The sequence below is a fragment of the Bufo bufo genome, chromosome 2 (assembly GCF_905171765.1).
Source record: "Bufo bufo chromosome 2, aBufBuf1.1, whole genome shotgun sequence".
In the NCBI taxonomy this organism is placed as follows: domain Eukaryota; kingdom Metazoa; phylum Chordata; class Amphibia; order Anura; family Bufonidae; genus Bufo; species Bufo bufo.
The window spans coordinates 547295494-547310021 of record NC_053390.1 but is presented as its reverse complement, the minus strand read 5'-3'; the positions used below and the strand labels follow the sequence as shown (position 1 = coordinate 547310021).

Genomic DNA, 14528 nt, shown 5'->3' with positions numbered 1-14528 from the left:
ATGAACACCGTAAAATACACCGTAAAAAATAAAAACTGTGCCAAATAAACCATTTTTTGTCACCTTACATCACAAAAAGTGTAATAGCAAGCGATCAAAAGGTCATATGCACTCCAAAATAGTGCCAATCAAACCGTCATCTCATCCCACAAAAATTGAGACCCTAGCTAAGATAATCGCCTAAAAACTGAAAAAACTATGGCTCTCAGAATATGGAGACACTAAAACATGATTTTTTTTTGTTTCAAAAATCATATTATTGTGTAAAACTTACATAAATAAAAAAAAAAGTATACATATTAGGTATCGCCGCGTCTGTATCGACCGGCTCTATAAAAATATCACATGATCTAACCCCTCAGATGAACACCGTAAAAAGTAAAAAATAAAAATTGTGCTAAATAAACAATTTTTTGTCACCTTACATCACAAAAAGTGTAATAGCAAGCGATAAAAAAGTCACACGTACCCCAAAAATAGTGGCAATAAAACCGTCATCTCATTCCACAAAAATTATACCCTACCCAAGGTAATCGCCCAAAAACTGAAAAAATTATGGCTTTTAGACTATGGAAACACTAAAACATGTTTTTTTTTGCTTCAAAAATGAAATCATTGTGTAAAACTTACATAAATAAAAAGAAAATATACATATTAGGTATCGCCGCGTCCATGACAACCTGCTCTATAAAAATATCACAGGACCTAACCCCTCAGGTGAATACCGTAAAAAAATAAAAATAAAAACGGTGTAAAAAAAGCAATTTTTTGTCACCTTACATCACAAAAAGTGTAATAGCAAATGATCAAAAAGTCACACGCACCCCAAAATAGTGCCAATAAAACCGTCATCTCATCCCGCAAAAATTGTACCCTACCCAAGGTAATCGCCGAAAAACTGAAAAAATGATGGCTCTCAGACTACAGGGAGTGCAGAATTATTAGGCAAGTTGTATTTTTGAGGATTAATTTTATTATTGAACAACAACCATGTTCTCAATGAACCCAAAAAACTCATTAATATCAAAGCTGAATATTTTTGGAAGTAGTTTTTAGTTTGTTTTTAGTTTTAGCTATTTTAGGGGGATATCTGTGTGTGCAGGTGACTATTACTGTGCATAATTATTAGGCAACTTAACAAAAAACAAATATATACCCATTTCAATTTTTTTTTTTTTTACCAGTGAAACCAATATAACATCTCAACATTCACAAATATACATTTCTGACATTCAAAAACAAAACAAAAACAAATCAATAACCAATATAGCCACCTTTCTTTGCAAGGACACTCAAAAGCCTGCCATCCATGGATTCTGTCAGTGTTTTGATCTGTTCACCATCAACATTGGGTGCAGCAGCAACCACAGCCTCCCAGACACTGTTCAGAGAGGTGTACTGTTTTCCCTCCTTGTAAATCTCACATTTGATGATGGACCACAGGTTCTCAATGGGGTTCAGATCAGGTGAACAAGGAGGCCATGTCATTAGATTTTCTTCTTTTATACCCTTTCTTGCCAGCCACGCTGTGGAGTACTTGGACGCGTGTGATGGAGCATTGTCCTGCATGAAAATCATGTTTTTCTTGAAGGATGCAGACTTCTTCCTGTACCACTGCTTGAAGAAGGTGTCTTCCAGAAACTTGCAGTAGGACTGGGAGTTGAGCTTGACTCCATCCTCAACCAGAAAAGGCCCCACAAGCTCATCTTTGATGATACCAGCCCAAACCAGTACTCCACCTCCACCTTGCTGGGTCTGAGTCGGACTGGAGCTCTCTGCCCTTTACCAATCCAGCCATGGGCCCATCCATCTGGCCCATCAAGACTCACTCTCATTTCATCAGTCCATAAAACCTTAGAAAAATCAGTCTTGAGATATTTCTTGGCCCAGTCTTGATGTTTCAGCTTGTGTGTCTCGTTCAGTGGTGGTCGTCTTTCAGCCTTTCTTACCTTGGCCATGTCTCTGAGTATTGCACACCTTGTGCTTTTGGGCACTCCAGTGATGTTGCAGCTCTGAAATATGGCCAAACTGGTGGCAAGTGCCATCTTGGCAGCTGCACGCTTGACTTTTCTCAGTTCATGGGCAGTTATTTTGCGCCTTGGTTTTTCCACACGCTTCTTGCGACCCTGTTGACTATTTTGAATGAAACGCTTGATTGTTCGATGATCACGCTTTAGAAGCTTTGCAATTTTAAGAGTGCTGCATCCCTCTGCAAGATATCTCACTATTTTTGACTTTTCTGAGCCTGTCAAGTCCTTCTTTTGACCCATTTTGCCAAAGGAAAGGAAGTTGCCTAATAATTATGCACACCTAATATAGGGTGTTGATGTCATTAGACCACACCCCTTCTCATTACAGAGATGCACATCACCTAATATGCTTAATTGGTAGTAGGCTTTCGAGCCTATACAGCTTGGAGTAAGACAACATGCATAAAGAGGATGATGTGGTCAAAATACTCATTTGCCTAATAATTCTGCACGCAGTGTATGGAAACACTAAAACATGATTTATTTTGTTTAAAAAAGAAATCATTGTGTAAAACTTACATAAATAAATAAAAAAGTATACACCGCATCCGTGACAACCTGGTCTATAAAAATACCACATGATCTAACCTGTCAGACGAATGTTGTAAATAACAAAAAATAAAAACGGTGCCAAAACAGCTATTTCTTGTTACCTTGCCTCACAAAAAGTGTAATATAGAGTAACCAAAAATCATATGTACCCTAAACTAGTACCAACAATACTGCCACCCTATGCCGTAGTTTCTAAAATGGGGTCACTTTTTGGGAGTTTCTACTCTAGGGGTGCATCAGGGGGGCTTCAAATGGGACATGGTGTCAAAAAAAACAGTCCAGCAAAACCTGCCTTCCAAAAACTGTATGGCATTCCTTTCCTTCTGCGCCCTACCGTGTGCCCGTACAGCGGTTTATAACCACATATGGGGTGTTTCTGTAAACTACAGAATCAGGGCCATAAATATTGAGTTTGGTTTGGCTGTTAACCCTTGCTTTGTAACTGGAAAAAAATTATTAAAATGGAAAATCTGCCCAAAAAGTTACATTTTGAAATTGTATCTCTATCTTCCATTAATTCTTGTGGAACACTAAAGGGTTAACGACGTTTGTAAAATCAGTTTTGAATACCTTGAGGGGTGTAGTTTCTTAGATGGGGTCACTTTTATGGAGTTTCTACTCTAGGGTGGCATCAGGGGGGCTTCAAATGGGACATGGTATAAAAAAAAACAGTCCAGCAAAACCTGCCTTCCAAAAACCGTATGGCATTCCTTTCCTTCTGCGCCCTGCCGTGTGCCCATACAGCGGTTTACGACCACATATGGGGTGTTTCTGTAAACTACAGAATCAGGGCCATAAATATTGAGTTTGGTTTGGCTGTTAACCCTTGCTTTGTAACTGGGAAAAAATTATTAAAATGGAAATCTGCCAAAAATGTGAAATTTTGAAATTGTATCTCTATTTTCCATTAATTCTTGTGGAACACCTAAAGGGTTAACAAAGTTTGTAAAAACAGTTTTGAATACCTTGAGGGGTATAGTTTATAGAATGGGGTCATTTTTGGATGGTTTCTATTATCTAAGCCTCGCAAAGTGACTTCAGACCTGAACTGGTCCCTAAAAATTGTTTTTTTGAAAATTTCTGAAAAATTTCAAGATTTGCTTTTAAACTTCTAAGCCTTGTAACATCCCCAGAAAATAAAATATCATTCCCAAAATGATCCAAACATGAAGTAGACATATGGGGAATGTAAAGTAATAACTATTTTTGGAGGTATCACTATGTATTGTAGAAGTAGAGAAATTGAAACTTGGAAATTTGCAATTTTTAAAAAAATTTTGGTACATTTGGTATTTTTTTTATAAATAAAAATACATTTTTTTGACTTCCTTTTACCAGTGTCATGAAGTACAATATGTGTCGAAAAAACAGTCTCAGAATGGCCTGGATAAGTCAAAGCGTTTTAAAGTTATCAGCACTTAAAGTGACACTGGTCAGATTTGCAAAAAATAGCCAAGTCCTTAAGGTGAAATAGGGCTGAGTCCTTAAGGGGTTAAGTTAATGTCAGCCTCTGGATGTGTAAAGCTGGTAGAGACATACCTTCAAAAAAAACTGCAGCTATAGATACAGCGAAAGGTGGTCTTACAAAGTATTGACTCAAGGGGGCTGAATACAAATGCACGCCACACTTTTCATATTTCTATTTAAAATTTTGAAAACCAAGTGTCATTTTCTTTTCACTTCACACATACTTGCTACTTTGTGTTGGTCTATCACATAAAATCCCAATAAAATACATTTAAAGGGGTTTTGTCACTTCAGCAAATAGCATTTATCATGTAGAGAAAGTTAATACAAGCCACTTACTAATATTATCCATATTATATACTTCTCATTTCCATGGTTACGACCACCCTGCAATCCAGCAGCGGTGGCTGTGCTTGGACACTATAGAAAAAAGAACCAACCTATGTGTGCACCCACGGTCCAGGCCACCAGAGAGGCTAGCACTTGTTCCTATAGTGTGCAAAAATCACCTCTGCTGATGGATTTTCAGGGTGGTCGTGACCATGGAAACGAGCAGTGTATAATGTGATGAAAAAACGAATCCAGTCAGCAAAGGAAGCAATATGGATAATGACAGTACATTAGTAAGTGCCTTGTATTAACTTTCTTTACATGATAAATGCCACTTGCTGAAGTGACACAGCCCCTTTACGTTTGTGGGTGTAACATGAAAAAATTTGGAAAAGTTCAAGGGGTATGAATACTTTTTAAAGGCACTTCATCTCAACAAACTAGTTGAATTGCTGTCCATCATAACCCAAGCTAATGTGCTTGATATTATAGACGAACTAGACTTCTCAAGCAGTTCATTCAACTGTAACGCCCCAGAGTGGCATTACCACTTCTTCATCCCGCTACTATCTCTAATGGGCTAATATAATGTCATCTTGTGTATTTATTTCAGGTCCACTACCCGATGCATTTCTATTTCTAAGGTTTTGCAACTGTTATGTTCAAATGTAATATGCCTGGTTCACCAGCAGGTGGCAGAAAACACGGAAGAACTACAGTTATGTAGAATGGAGCTTTCCATTCCATTCTAACCCCCCCTTTGTGGAGGAGTGGGCCAGTCCCACTTCCTGCAGGAAGGGTGGGGACCAGTACTAGTCAGTCTAGCTTACCCCCTGCTAGGAGAAGGGAGTAAGGGCACGTCTCTGCTGGACGTGCCCATGCCAGCCAGAGCACCCTCAGCTCTGCTGGCCATGGAGGCCAAAGCTTAGAGCCTCAGGAGCCAGGAGGAAAGTTCCCTGGCCAAACCTAGAGACAGACCAGACTACAGAAAGTGGTGAAGCATAAAGAGGAAGCCAAGGTATACAGCAAGCCTGTCCGTACAGCAGTGCCAGAGAGAAACAGATGTAGCAAAGACGAGTTTGCCTGCCAGAGTTTTAAAGCCTGCTTGGACCAAGACAAAGCTTGAAGATTGTTTTGATGAACGTTTATGCAAAGTAAAGCTGCTTTTCAACTGCATCTTAAGGTCTGGACTCAAGTTATTCTTTTATCCCTCAATTATTCCCCCTATTTGTTTGCCTCAGAGCTAAAGCCTGGGGTCCAGCCGTATCAACGTAATAGGACATTTTAGGCCACCCTATACCACTCAGCCATTCATACACCTGGGACGCGCGTCATTACATCTATTAAGGGCCCTGGGGGCGGGCACCCATTGCAGAACTATTCTGAAATATGCCTATATTAGCCGTATTTCAGGCGCAGATTGCGGTGCCACACCAGGTCTAAATAAAGTGGGGGTGGGGTGGGCGGGGAAGGGGACAGGTCGGCAGGCGCGTCTAACTCATCATTTTCTATGCCTGTTTTAGGCGCAGGAAATGGTCTAAATGTAAGACAGCAAGGCCTGCGTCTCTACATAACTTTTGCGATCCACCACCAGCACAGGGGCTTTATTAAGACTGGCTTCTAAAATGCCGGTCTTAATAATTGACCCCTATTGTCTGGAATACCACTGCAATGCTTATGATAACTGTACCTTTCCTAATCGGAACCTGGATAAAACTGAAGTTCTGGTTGGAGGTCAGTGCCTGACAGCAAAATGGCAACTTGCACACCCACCACCCTTTATCTCTTGGAAACACAGCCCTTCAAAGCTCAGGCCATGTACATAATTTGGGTGTTGTTATTGATGAGGAACTGTCTCCCAGGAAACAGATATCAGCAATTATTAAATCTTCATACTTCCACGTGAGGAACATTGTAAAAATTAAACACCTAATTCCTCCAGAAGATTTATCCACACTGGTAAAGGCCATCATAACCTAACCACTGGACTACTGTAATGCTCTTTGCGTAGGTCTCCCAGACAAAGCAATACACTGCCTTCAGCTAGTTCAAAATGCTGCAGTAGATTAAATCAGTCAGCCCCATCATGCTTTCACTGCACCAACCCTCCACTATCCATACTGGCTGCCCATAAAATAGAGAATAATCTTTAAAGGGTTTCTACCACCAGATTTTGAGATTTTTCTCTGACTGAGACTAGCGATCTGCTAGTGTCTGCACTACCTAACAGTGCTCTTGTTTCACCTTTGTCTGCTGCTGTTAAGCTTAAAAACATACTTTTATTGATATGCAAATGAGCCTCTAGGTGCTATGGGGGCGTCTTTTCAACACCTAGAGGCTCCGTCTACTCACTATTTCTGCCGCCCACGCGTCCCTCCAGCCCGCCCCGCTCCTCTTGATTGACAGCCAACCTCGCTCCATCTCGAATTCCAGTACGCTTCTATATTTGGCGCAGGCGCAGTGACTGTCGGACCGCTCCCTGCGCCGGCATCTTCACTGCGGTCCGAAAGTCACTGTGCCTGCGCCGAATACAGAAGCGCACGGCGCAGGTGCTGTTATTCGAGTTGGAGCGAGGTTGGCTGTCATTCAAGAGGAGCGGGGCGGGCTGGAGGGACGCGGTGGGCGGCAGAAATAGTGAGTAGACGGAGCCTCTAGGTGCTGAAAAGACGCCCCCATAGCACCTAGAGGCTCATTTGCATATCAATAAAAGTATGTTTTTAAGCTTAACGGCAGCAGACAAACGTGAAACAAGAGCACTGTTAGGTAGTGCAGACACTAGCAGATCGCTAGTGTCAGTCAGAGAAAAATCTCAAAATCTGGTGGTAGAAACCCTTTAATATTTGCTTGCAGACCTTTAAAGCCATAAGTTAACCAAGTTAGGTCCCAGCTATCTGAAAGAACTACTGCAGCCATACACCCCCCAGTGGCGGATCCAGAGCCTGGTCTCGAGAGGGGCACTTCCAGATTATTTTCTGTCCGCCGCCACAAAACAATGGTGCTTATCAGGGGCGGACATACCGCCTGTGCAGCTGGTTCAGCTGCACAGGGGACCAGAGTGTGAGGGGGCCCAGCCTGGACTGGCCCACTGGGGAGATCCTGACTAACAAATGAGCTTTCTGAGTTGCCGGTAAGCTCCTCACACTGTGCGATTGCACACAGTAGGAAAAGTAGCTGGCTGCAGTGGGGCCCCCTTCCTGAACTTCAGAGGGACTGAGAGATGATCTGCTGGTCAGGGGCTAAATAGCAGCGCTGATTCATAGGAAGGCTGGTAGGTTTTAGTGTAATCAGCACTCCTGGTCAGTAAGGCTGGATCCACAGGGTCTGATTTTCAACAAATCGCGGCAAAAAAAAAACACCACATTTTGCTGCGTTTTTATCAAAAATAGGACCTTGTGGACCCAACCTTACTGACCAGGAGATGGAGAGCTGATTGGTCTACAAACTGTCACTCAAAAGCACTGACAGCCTCTCCTCCAATGAGCCAGCTCTACTAGAAGGGAGGAAGGGCTGCTGCTGTGTGGAGACCGAGCCCTGATGCTGAGAGGGGGAGGAGCCTGGCTGAGGACACAAGAACCAGCAATACAGAGCCAGGAGGTAAGGAAGGGATCTATATGTAATGTAGTGTAAAAGAGTGCCTTCCCTGCATGTATGACAGTGTGTGTGTGAGAGTGCCTGCATGTATGACAGTGTGTGTATGTAAGAGTGCCTGCATGTATGACAATGTGTGTATGTGAGAGTGCATGCATGTATGACAGTGTGTGTATGTGAGAGTGCCTGCATGTATGACAGTGTGTGTATGTGAGAGTGCATGCATGTATGACAGTGTGTGTATGTGAGAGTGCCTGCATGTATGACAGTGTGTGTATGTGAGAGTGCCTGCATGTATGACAGTGTGTGTATGTGAGAGTGCCTGCATGTATGTATGACAGTCTGTGTATGTGAGAGTGCATGCATGTATGACAGTGTGTGTATGTGAGAGTGCATGCATGTATGACAGTGTGTGTATGTGAGAATGCCTGCATGTATGACAGTGTGTGTATGTGAGAGTGCCTGCATGTATGACAGTGTGTGTATGTGAGAGTGCCTGCATGTATGACAGTCTGTGTATGTGAGAGTGCATGCATGTATGACAGTGTGTGTATGTGAGAGTGCCTGCATGTATGACAGTGTGTGTATGTGAGAGTGCATGCATGTATGACAGTGTGTGTATGTGAGAGTGCCTACATGTGTGACAGTGTGTGTGTGTGAGAGTGCCTGCATGTATGACAGTGTGTGTATGTAAGAGTGCCTGCATGTATGACAATGTGTGTATGTGAGAGGCCCTGCTTGTATGACAGTGTGTGTGTATGTGAGAGTGCCTGCATGTATGACAGTGTGTGTATGTGAGAGTGCATGCATGTATGACAGTGTGTATGTAAGAGTTCCTGCATGTATGACAGTGTGTATGTGAGAGTGCCTGCATGTATGATAGTGTGTGTATGTGAGAGTGCCTGCATGTATGACAGTGTGTGCATGTAAGAGTGTCTGCATGTATGACAGTGTGTGAGAGAGTGCCTGCATGTATGACAGTGTGTGAGAGAGTGCCTGCATGTATGACAGTGTGTGTATGTAAGAGTGCCTGCATGTATGACAGTGTGTGTATGTAAGAGTGTCTGCATGTATGACAGTGTGTGTATGTAAGAGTGTCTGCATGTATGACAGTGTGTGCATGTAAGAGTGTATGCATGTATGACAGTGTGTGCATGTAAGAGTGTCTGCATGTATGACAGTGTGTGTGTGTGTGAGTGCCTGCATGTATGGCAGTGTCTGTGAGAGTGCCTGCATGTATGACAGTGTGTGTGAGTGCCTGCATGTATGACAGTGTGTGTGAGAGTGCCTGCATGTATGACAGTGTGTATGTAAGAGTGCCTGCATGTATGACAGTGTGTATGTGAGAGTGCCTGTGAGGATGTGTGAAAAAGACCCATTTATTTCAATGGGGCTACAAATGATGTAGACAGCACACTGCGTGTTGTCCACATCCGTACTTCTGTTCCTCGGCCCTGCAAAAAAGATAGAACATGTCCTATTCTTGTCCGCAATTGCGGACAAGAATCAGCATTTTCTATCATAGGACGCACGCGGGCAGTCTCCTTGTTTTGCGGATCCGCAATTTGCGAACTGCAAAACACATATGGCCGTCTAAATGGTCCCTTAGGCTAGCACCACAAGGTGGCTGTGGCTGCAATACACATTGTGCAGCCAAAGCCTGAAGCAACACTACTCTACACCGCAACTAGTAAAGTAAATGGGGCCGTGACCCGACAGTCACAAAAAATCCAACCTGCTGAATTTCTTGCGACTTTCTGATTGTGATTGTAAGAAACTTGAAGGTCACAATGCGACCCCGTTCATTTTAACTCAATGCATTGCAGCACTGTGCTGCTGTGATCCTTGGTTGCACGACACATTGGTGGCCAAAAGCACTGTGTAGCCTTATATGCTCCTTGGTCTTCCAAGATTATGCATGTATTGTTTATGTTTATGTCTGCATGTGTGGTTTGCGGAGGGGGAGGTGGGCCCAGGCACATTCTTTGCACAGGGGCCCTCTGCTGTCTGTGTCCGCCCCTGGTGCTTATAGAACAGACTACACAGTGTAGAGGTATACTGTATATTGTGTGGCACAGTGTAGGCTATATGTGTATAACATAAACATATTTCACATGAAAACTTACAATTACTTGGCTTGGCCCTTGGAGATCTCGGACACCACTTCAACACTTTGGCCGGGGGCTCGGTGGAGCTGATGTTGTGTTTTATCCTAATGAGAAAGATTTCATAATAAGGATTTGGAGAAGGGGCAGAGGGATAGCAGAGCAGGGAGAGGCTGGTGCTGCTACTAGGGGGTCATAGCATGGGGGAGTAATAAAGCCCACCATAATGCCCCCCCCAGTAGAAATAATTCTCCTTATAATGTGACAGTGCAAAAAATACACTCTTGTAATGCCCCCAGTGGAGCTAATGTCCCCATAGTGCCCCCATAATGTGCCAGTATAAAATACCCCTATATAGTGCCCCCAGTAAATGCCTCCATAGTGCTCCTCTCCCCCCTTCCTCCTAGTGCCCCCCATAATGTACCAGTATAAAATGCCCCAGTAGATGCCCTCAGTGTCCCCCATAATTTGCAAGTATAAAATACCCCTTCTTAGTGCCCCCCGTAGATGACCCCATAGTACTCCTCTCCCCCCTTCCCCATAGTGCCCACCATGTGTCCCAGTATAAAATTCTACTGTACAGAGCCCCCCATATAAAACACCCCTTCTTTGTGGCCTCAGTAGATGACCCTATAGTGCCCCCAATAATGTGCCAGTAATAACAGCCCCCCATCATGTGCCAGTAATAACAGCCCCCCCATCATGTGCCAGTAATAACAGCCCCCCCATCATGTGCCAGTAATGACAGCCCCCATCATGTGCCAGTAATGACAGCCCCCATCATGTGCCAGTAATGACAGCCCCCATCATGTGCCAGTAGCCAGAGCCCCCCATTATGTGCCAGTAGCCAGAGCCCCCCATTATGTGCCAGTAGCCAGAGCCCCCCATTATGTACCAGTAGCCACCAGTATTGTACACAAAAAATTAAATAAACATTTATACTTATCTCCTTGGCAGCGATGCAGGCCTCTTCCGGCCTGTGTCCCGCTCTGTACGGCTCAGGCAGCGCGATGACGTCATTGCGCTGCCTGCGCCTGCCTCTGATAGGCTGCAGCCTATCAGAGGAAGGGAAAGGGACACGCCTCTCCCTCCCCTGCCTCAGCACAGTCATCTGTATCGCTGTCCTGAGGACGGCGATACAGATGACTATGGAGATGAGCGCTTCCGCTAGTGACACCCCCTGCTAGTGACACCCCCTGCCTGATGAGCAGGCATAAGCAAACTGTCCATACCCAGGATCTACCATAATTCTTGGAGCCTGAGCCCATCATGCAGCCCCCCACTCTCTGGAACACACTATCCAGATCAAGTCCAGCACACAATATCAGCCACAGTCTCAGTGTGGATTGTCACACTGCACACCATGTCAGTAAAGCTTTACCGTACTTCAGGGGTTCACAGGCAGCAGGCTGGCTATTCAAACGTTTATTCAGGTCACAATAAGGTTTCCAGGTTGAACACCCACTAAAGGATACAGTTGGTCCATAACCACTTGCAGTTTCCTCTGCCTCGGGCATGACTCAACTACAATCTCTTCAGGCTGGGACTTTGTCCTTAACCAGTGGCAGACTCCAGGGCAGTTTTAAGGCAGTACAGCAGGCCCAACATTATCACACCATTCAAAGTAATATGCAATGTAGGGTGCAGAGTACCACATCCTATCAGATATCAGAGGCATCAAAAAGCTCCCCTGAGCCAACTTCCACTGGCACCTGTAACTGATTCCTCACTAGCTATGGACAAGAGTACTTTGAGCTTTCAACTCTCTGCTGAAGCAACAATGTGCACACAAACATTACATTACAGTGTACATGCAAACATATGTTCTGCCAATAGCCCGCCATCATGAAACTGTGCAATAAAATGTGTATCACATACACATAACAACAGTCAACTATATACAGTTCAAGGAACCATTGGTGCAGATGGGCAGTAGGGTTATGCTGGAAGTCCACATCAGTTTTCAACCCTCTTACACACACTCTTAACTCAAATTTCTTAACTCATCGCGCTATCTTGAAACAAAAGCCATTGAAAAGAAATTGCTTAACGCATTTAGTTGCATTTAGTTTAGATAACATGTCTCATAAAGCATGTGTGTTAACCCTGCTACATCCGTATATGCTACTGAAACTTTACAGTCAGTAGCCGAAGTGCTAAAGTTTATAGTAGTAAGTACTGCAGCATATGGTTTTTCATCATAACTGGAGGTACACATTAAAGGGTTTCTGTCCTGAGAAATAACGGTATGTAGCTGACTGACATTAGCGATGTGCTAATGTCAGCAGTACATAACTGTATGCTTTAGAACTCCCTGCCTGCCGCCATTCTCCTAAAATAAAGACTTTTAAAATATGCTAATGAGCCTCTAGGTGCCATCAGGGCGTTGCTTTAGCACCTAGAGGCTCGGTCTACGCACCCTTTGGCACGCCCCAAGTCCAGTTGATTGACTTTCGAGTTCTCCTCAGTGTCCCATAAATCCCGCGCAGGCGCCGTCTCGTTTAGTATTCGGCGCAGGCGCAGTGAGTGAAGGACGCGCTCCTGCTGCCGGCTTCCTTCCTTCGGCGCAGGTGCAGTGATTTATTTTAAGAGAACGGCGGCAGGCAGGGAGTTATAAAACATACTGTTATATACTGTTGACATTATCACATCGCTAATGTCAGTCAGCTACATAACGTTATTTCTCATGACAGAAACCCTTTAAGGCTATGCCCTCCAAGTGCTAACTGTTTTCAACATGTTTGCATAAATTGTCAAGTAAAGATTACATGCTTAAAGATGTACTTACCTTATGGACATTTGTCTTGCATTTTTTGTTCTGTCCTACATTCATCTTGGAAATACTGATGGCAAAATGAATGATATTAAAATGAATGATACTTATAATATACATAATATATATATATATATATATATATATACTGTACTTGGGGTAAGCAACTTAACAATTAAGGCCAATTCCACACAAGTGTAATAGGGGTCTATTTTTGAACCCATATTACGGCCGCAAATCCTGGCCTGACCATAGGTGTGATCCTTCAAACTAACAACAAACAGCTATCCCCTCTGATGCACGTCATCCCTTGTGCAGCGCAGAGGATAGGGTATATATTGCCATCAAACAGAAAAATCCAGTGCAGGAGAGGAATTTAAATGAAACATGTCTTCTTTATTGATTCCACATTAAAAGCATATATTCTACATGATTCCCAGTCAGCGTGTTTTTTATGTTTGATGGCTCCCAAAACATCAACATAGAGACCTATCATCCATGTAGTTTGGGCGATCAGACCCATGGTTGGGCCAGTATTTGCAGAGATAATAGAGTCATTGAGCAATATTATACTTAAATGAAATAGGCAATATTGAAAAAGCTGTACCTCTTACTATATAGTGTGAAGTTGACTACAGTATCCTTTAATTGAATTTTATTAACGAACATGAAATCTGCTGCATCCAAATATGTTTACCAACATCCACAACTTTATATTACATTCTAATAAATTATCACATTTCTTTGGCATTTTACACATTTTTATTACTTTTATTAAAGGGTTGTCTAGCCTTTTCTAAGTGATAGCCTATCATCAGGATAGTCAATCACTAAATGATCGGCAGGGGTTTACCAGCATTCTAAAGCATCTGGGGAATGAGTTTCCCCTGTAACTGGGGCTAATATATCAACCCAAGTTACAGGAGAAATCAGCAATACAAAAAAAAGTAATATTAAAGGGAATCTGTCACCTATTTTGACCATATAAAACCGTTAAGATAGCAATGTGCAATAAAGTACCTTCTTACCTACATGTGTCTTCTTTCTTTTATTCAACTTTTCATTCTTATAAAAAAGCGATTTTTCTGATATGCAAATCAGGTTCCAAGGTGCCCAGAGGGGTGTTATTACTCTGCTCTAGTGCCCAGTAACGCCCCTCTGCAGTGCCCAGCCGGCCTTTCTTCCAAGCCCAGCACGCCTCCTCATAAATGTCCTCCCACATACTTGCCGAACGGCGCCGCCCCCTCCCCACCACGTCATTTAATTTATTCATTGCACCATCGTGCTTCCTCCTCTCTTGGCCTACGGCGCCACCCCCTCCCGATTACGTCATTTAATTTATTCACTTCATTGGGCGTTCCTTCCTCATCTCTTGGTCTACGGCGCCGCCCCCTCCCATTACATCATTAAATGTATTCATAGCACCGGCCCTCCCTTCCTCCTCTCTTGTCCACCGAAATCCCGAGCAGGCGCAGTATCGGTGAGTGCCTGCGCGATTCTCCTGTTCCAGAGGGCTATGAATACATTTAAACTAGGAAGGGGGGGCAAAAGAGTGAAAATAAAAAAGTCCAATTGCCCCCCGAAACAATGCCAGAACAGGTCAGAAGCACAGAGGTTAAGAAATGATAAGCTCAGAGTCCTGTCTACAAATGCTCGCAGTTTAGGTAAAAAAATCAATGAACT

At 43.4% G+C, this 14528-nt stretch overlaps 1 protein-coding gene across 3 annotated transcripts in view; it reads right to left on the bottom strand.

The window, feature by feature from the left end:
* STAP1 (signal transducing adaptor family member 1) overlaps window positions 1–14528 on the bottom strand; it is a 139817-nt gene that overhangs the window by 15748 nt on the left and 109541 nt on the right. For all 3 annotated transcript variants that reach the window (XM_040420476.1, XM_040420478.1, XM_040420477.1), the window contains one exon: window positions 12861–12915. In XM_040420476.1, coding sequence (XP_040276410.1) covers window positions 12902–12915 — 14 coding nt within the window. In that variant the 3' untranslated portion in view covers window positions 12861–12901. The remainder of the gene's footprint in view (window positions 1–12860; window positions 12916–14528) is intronic.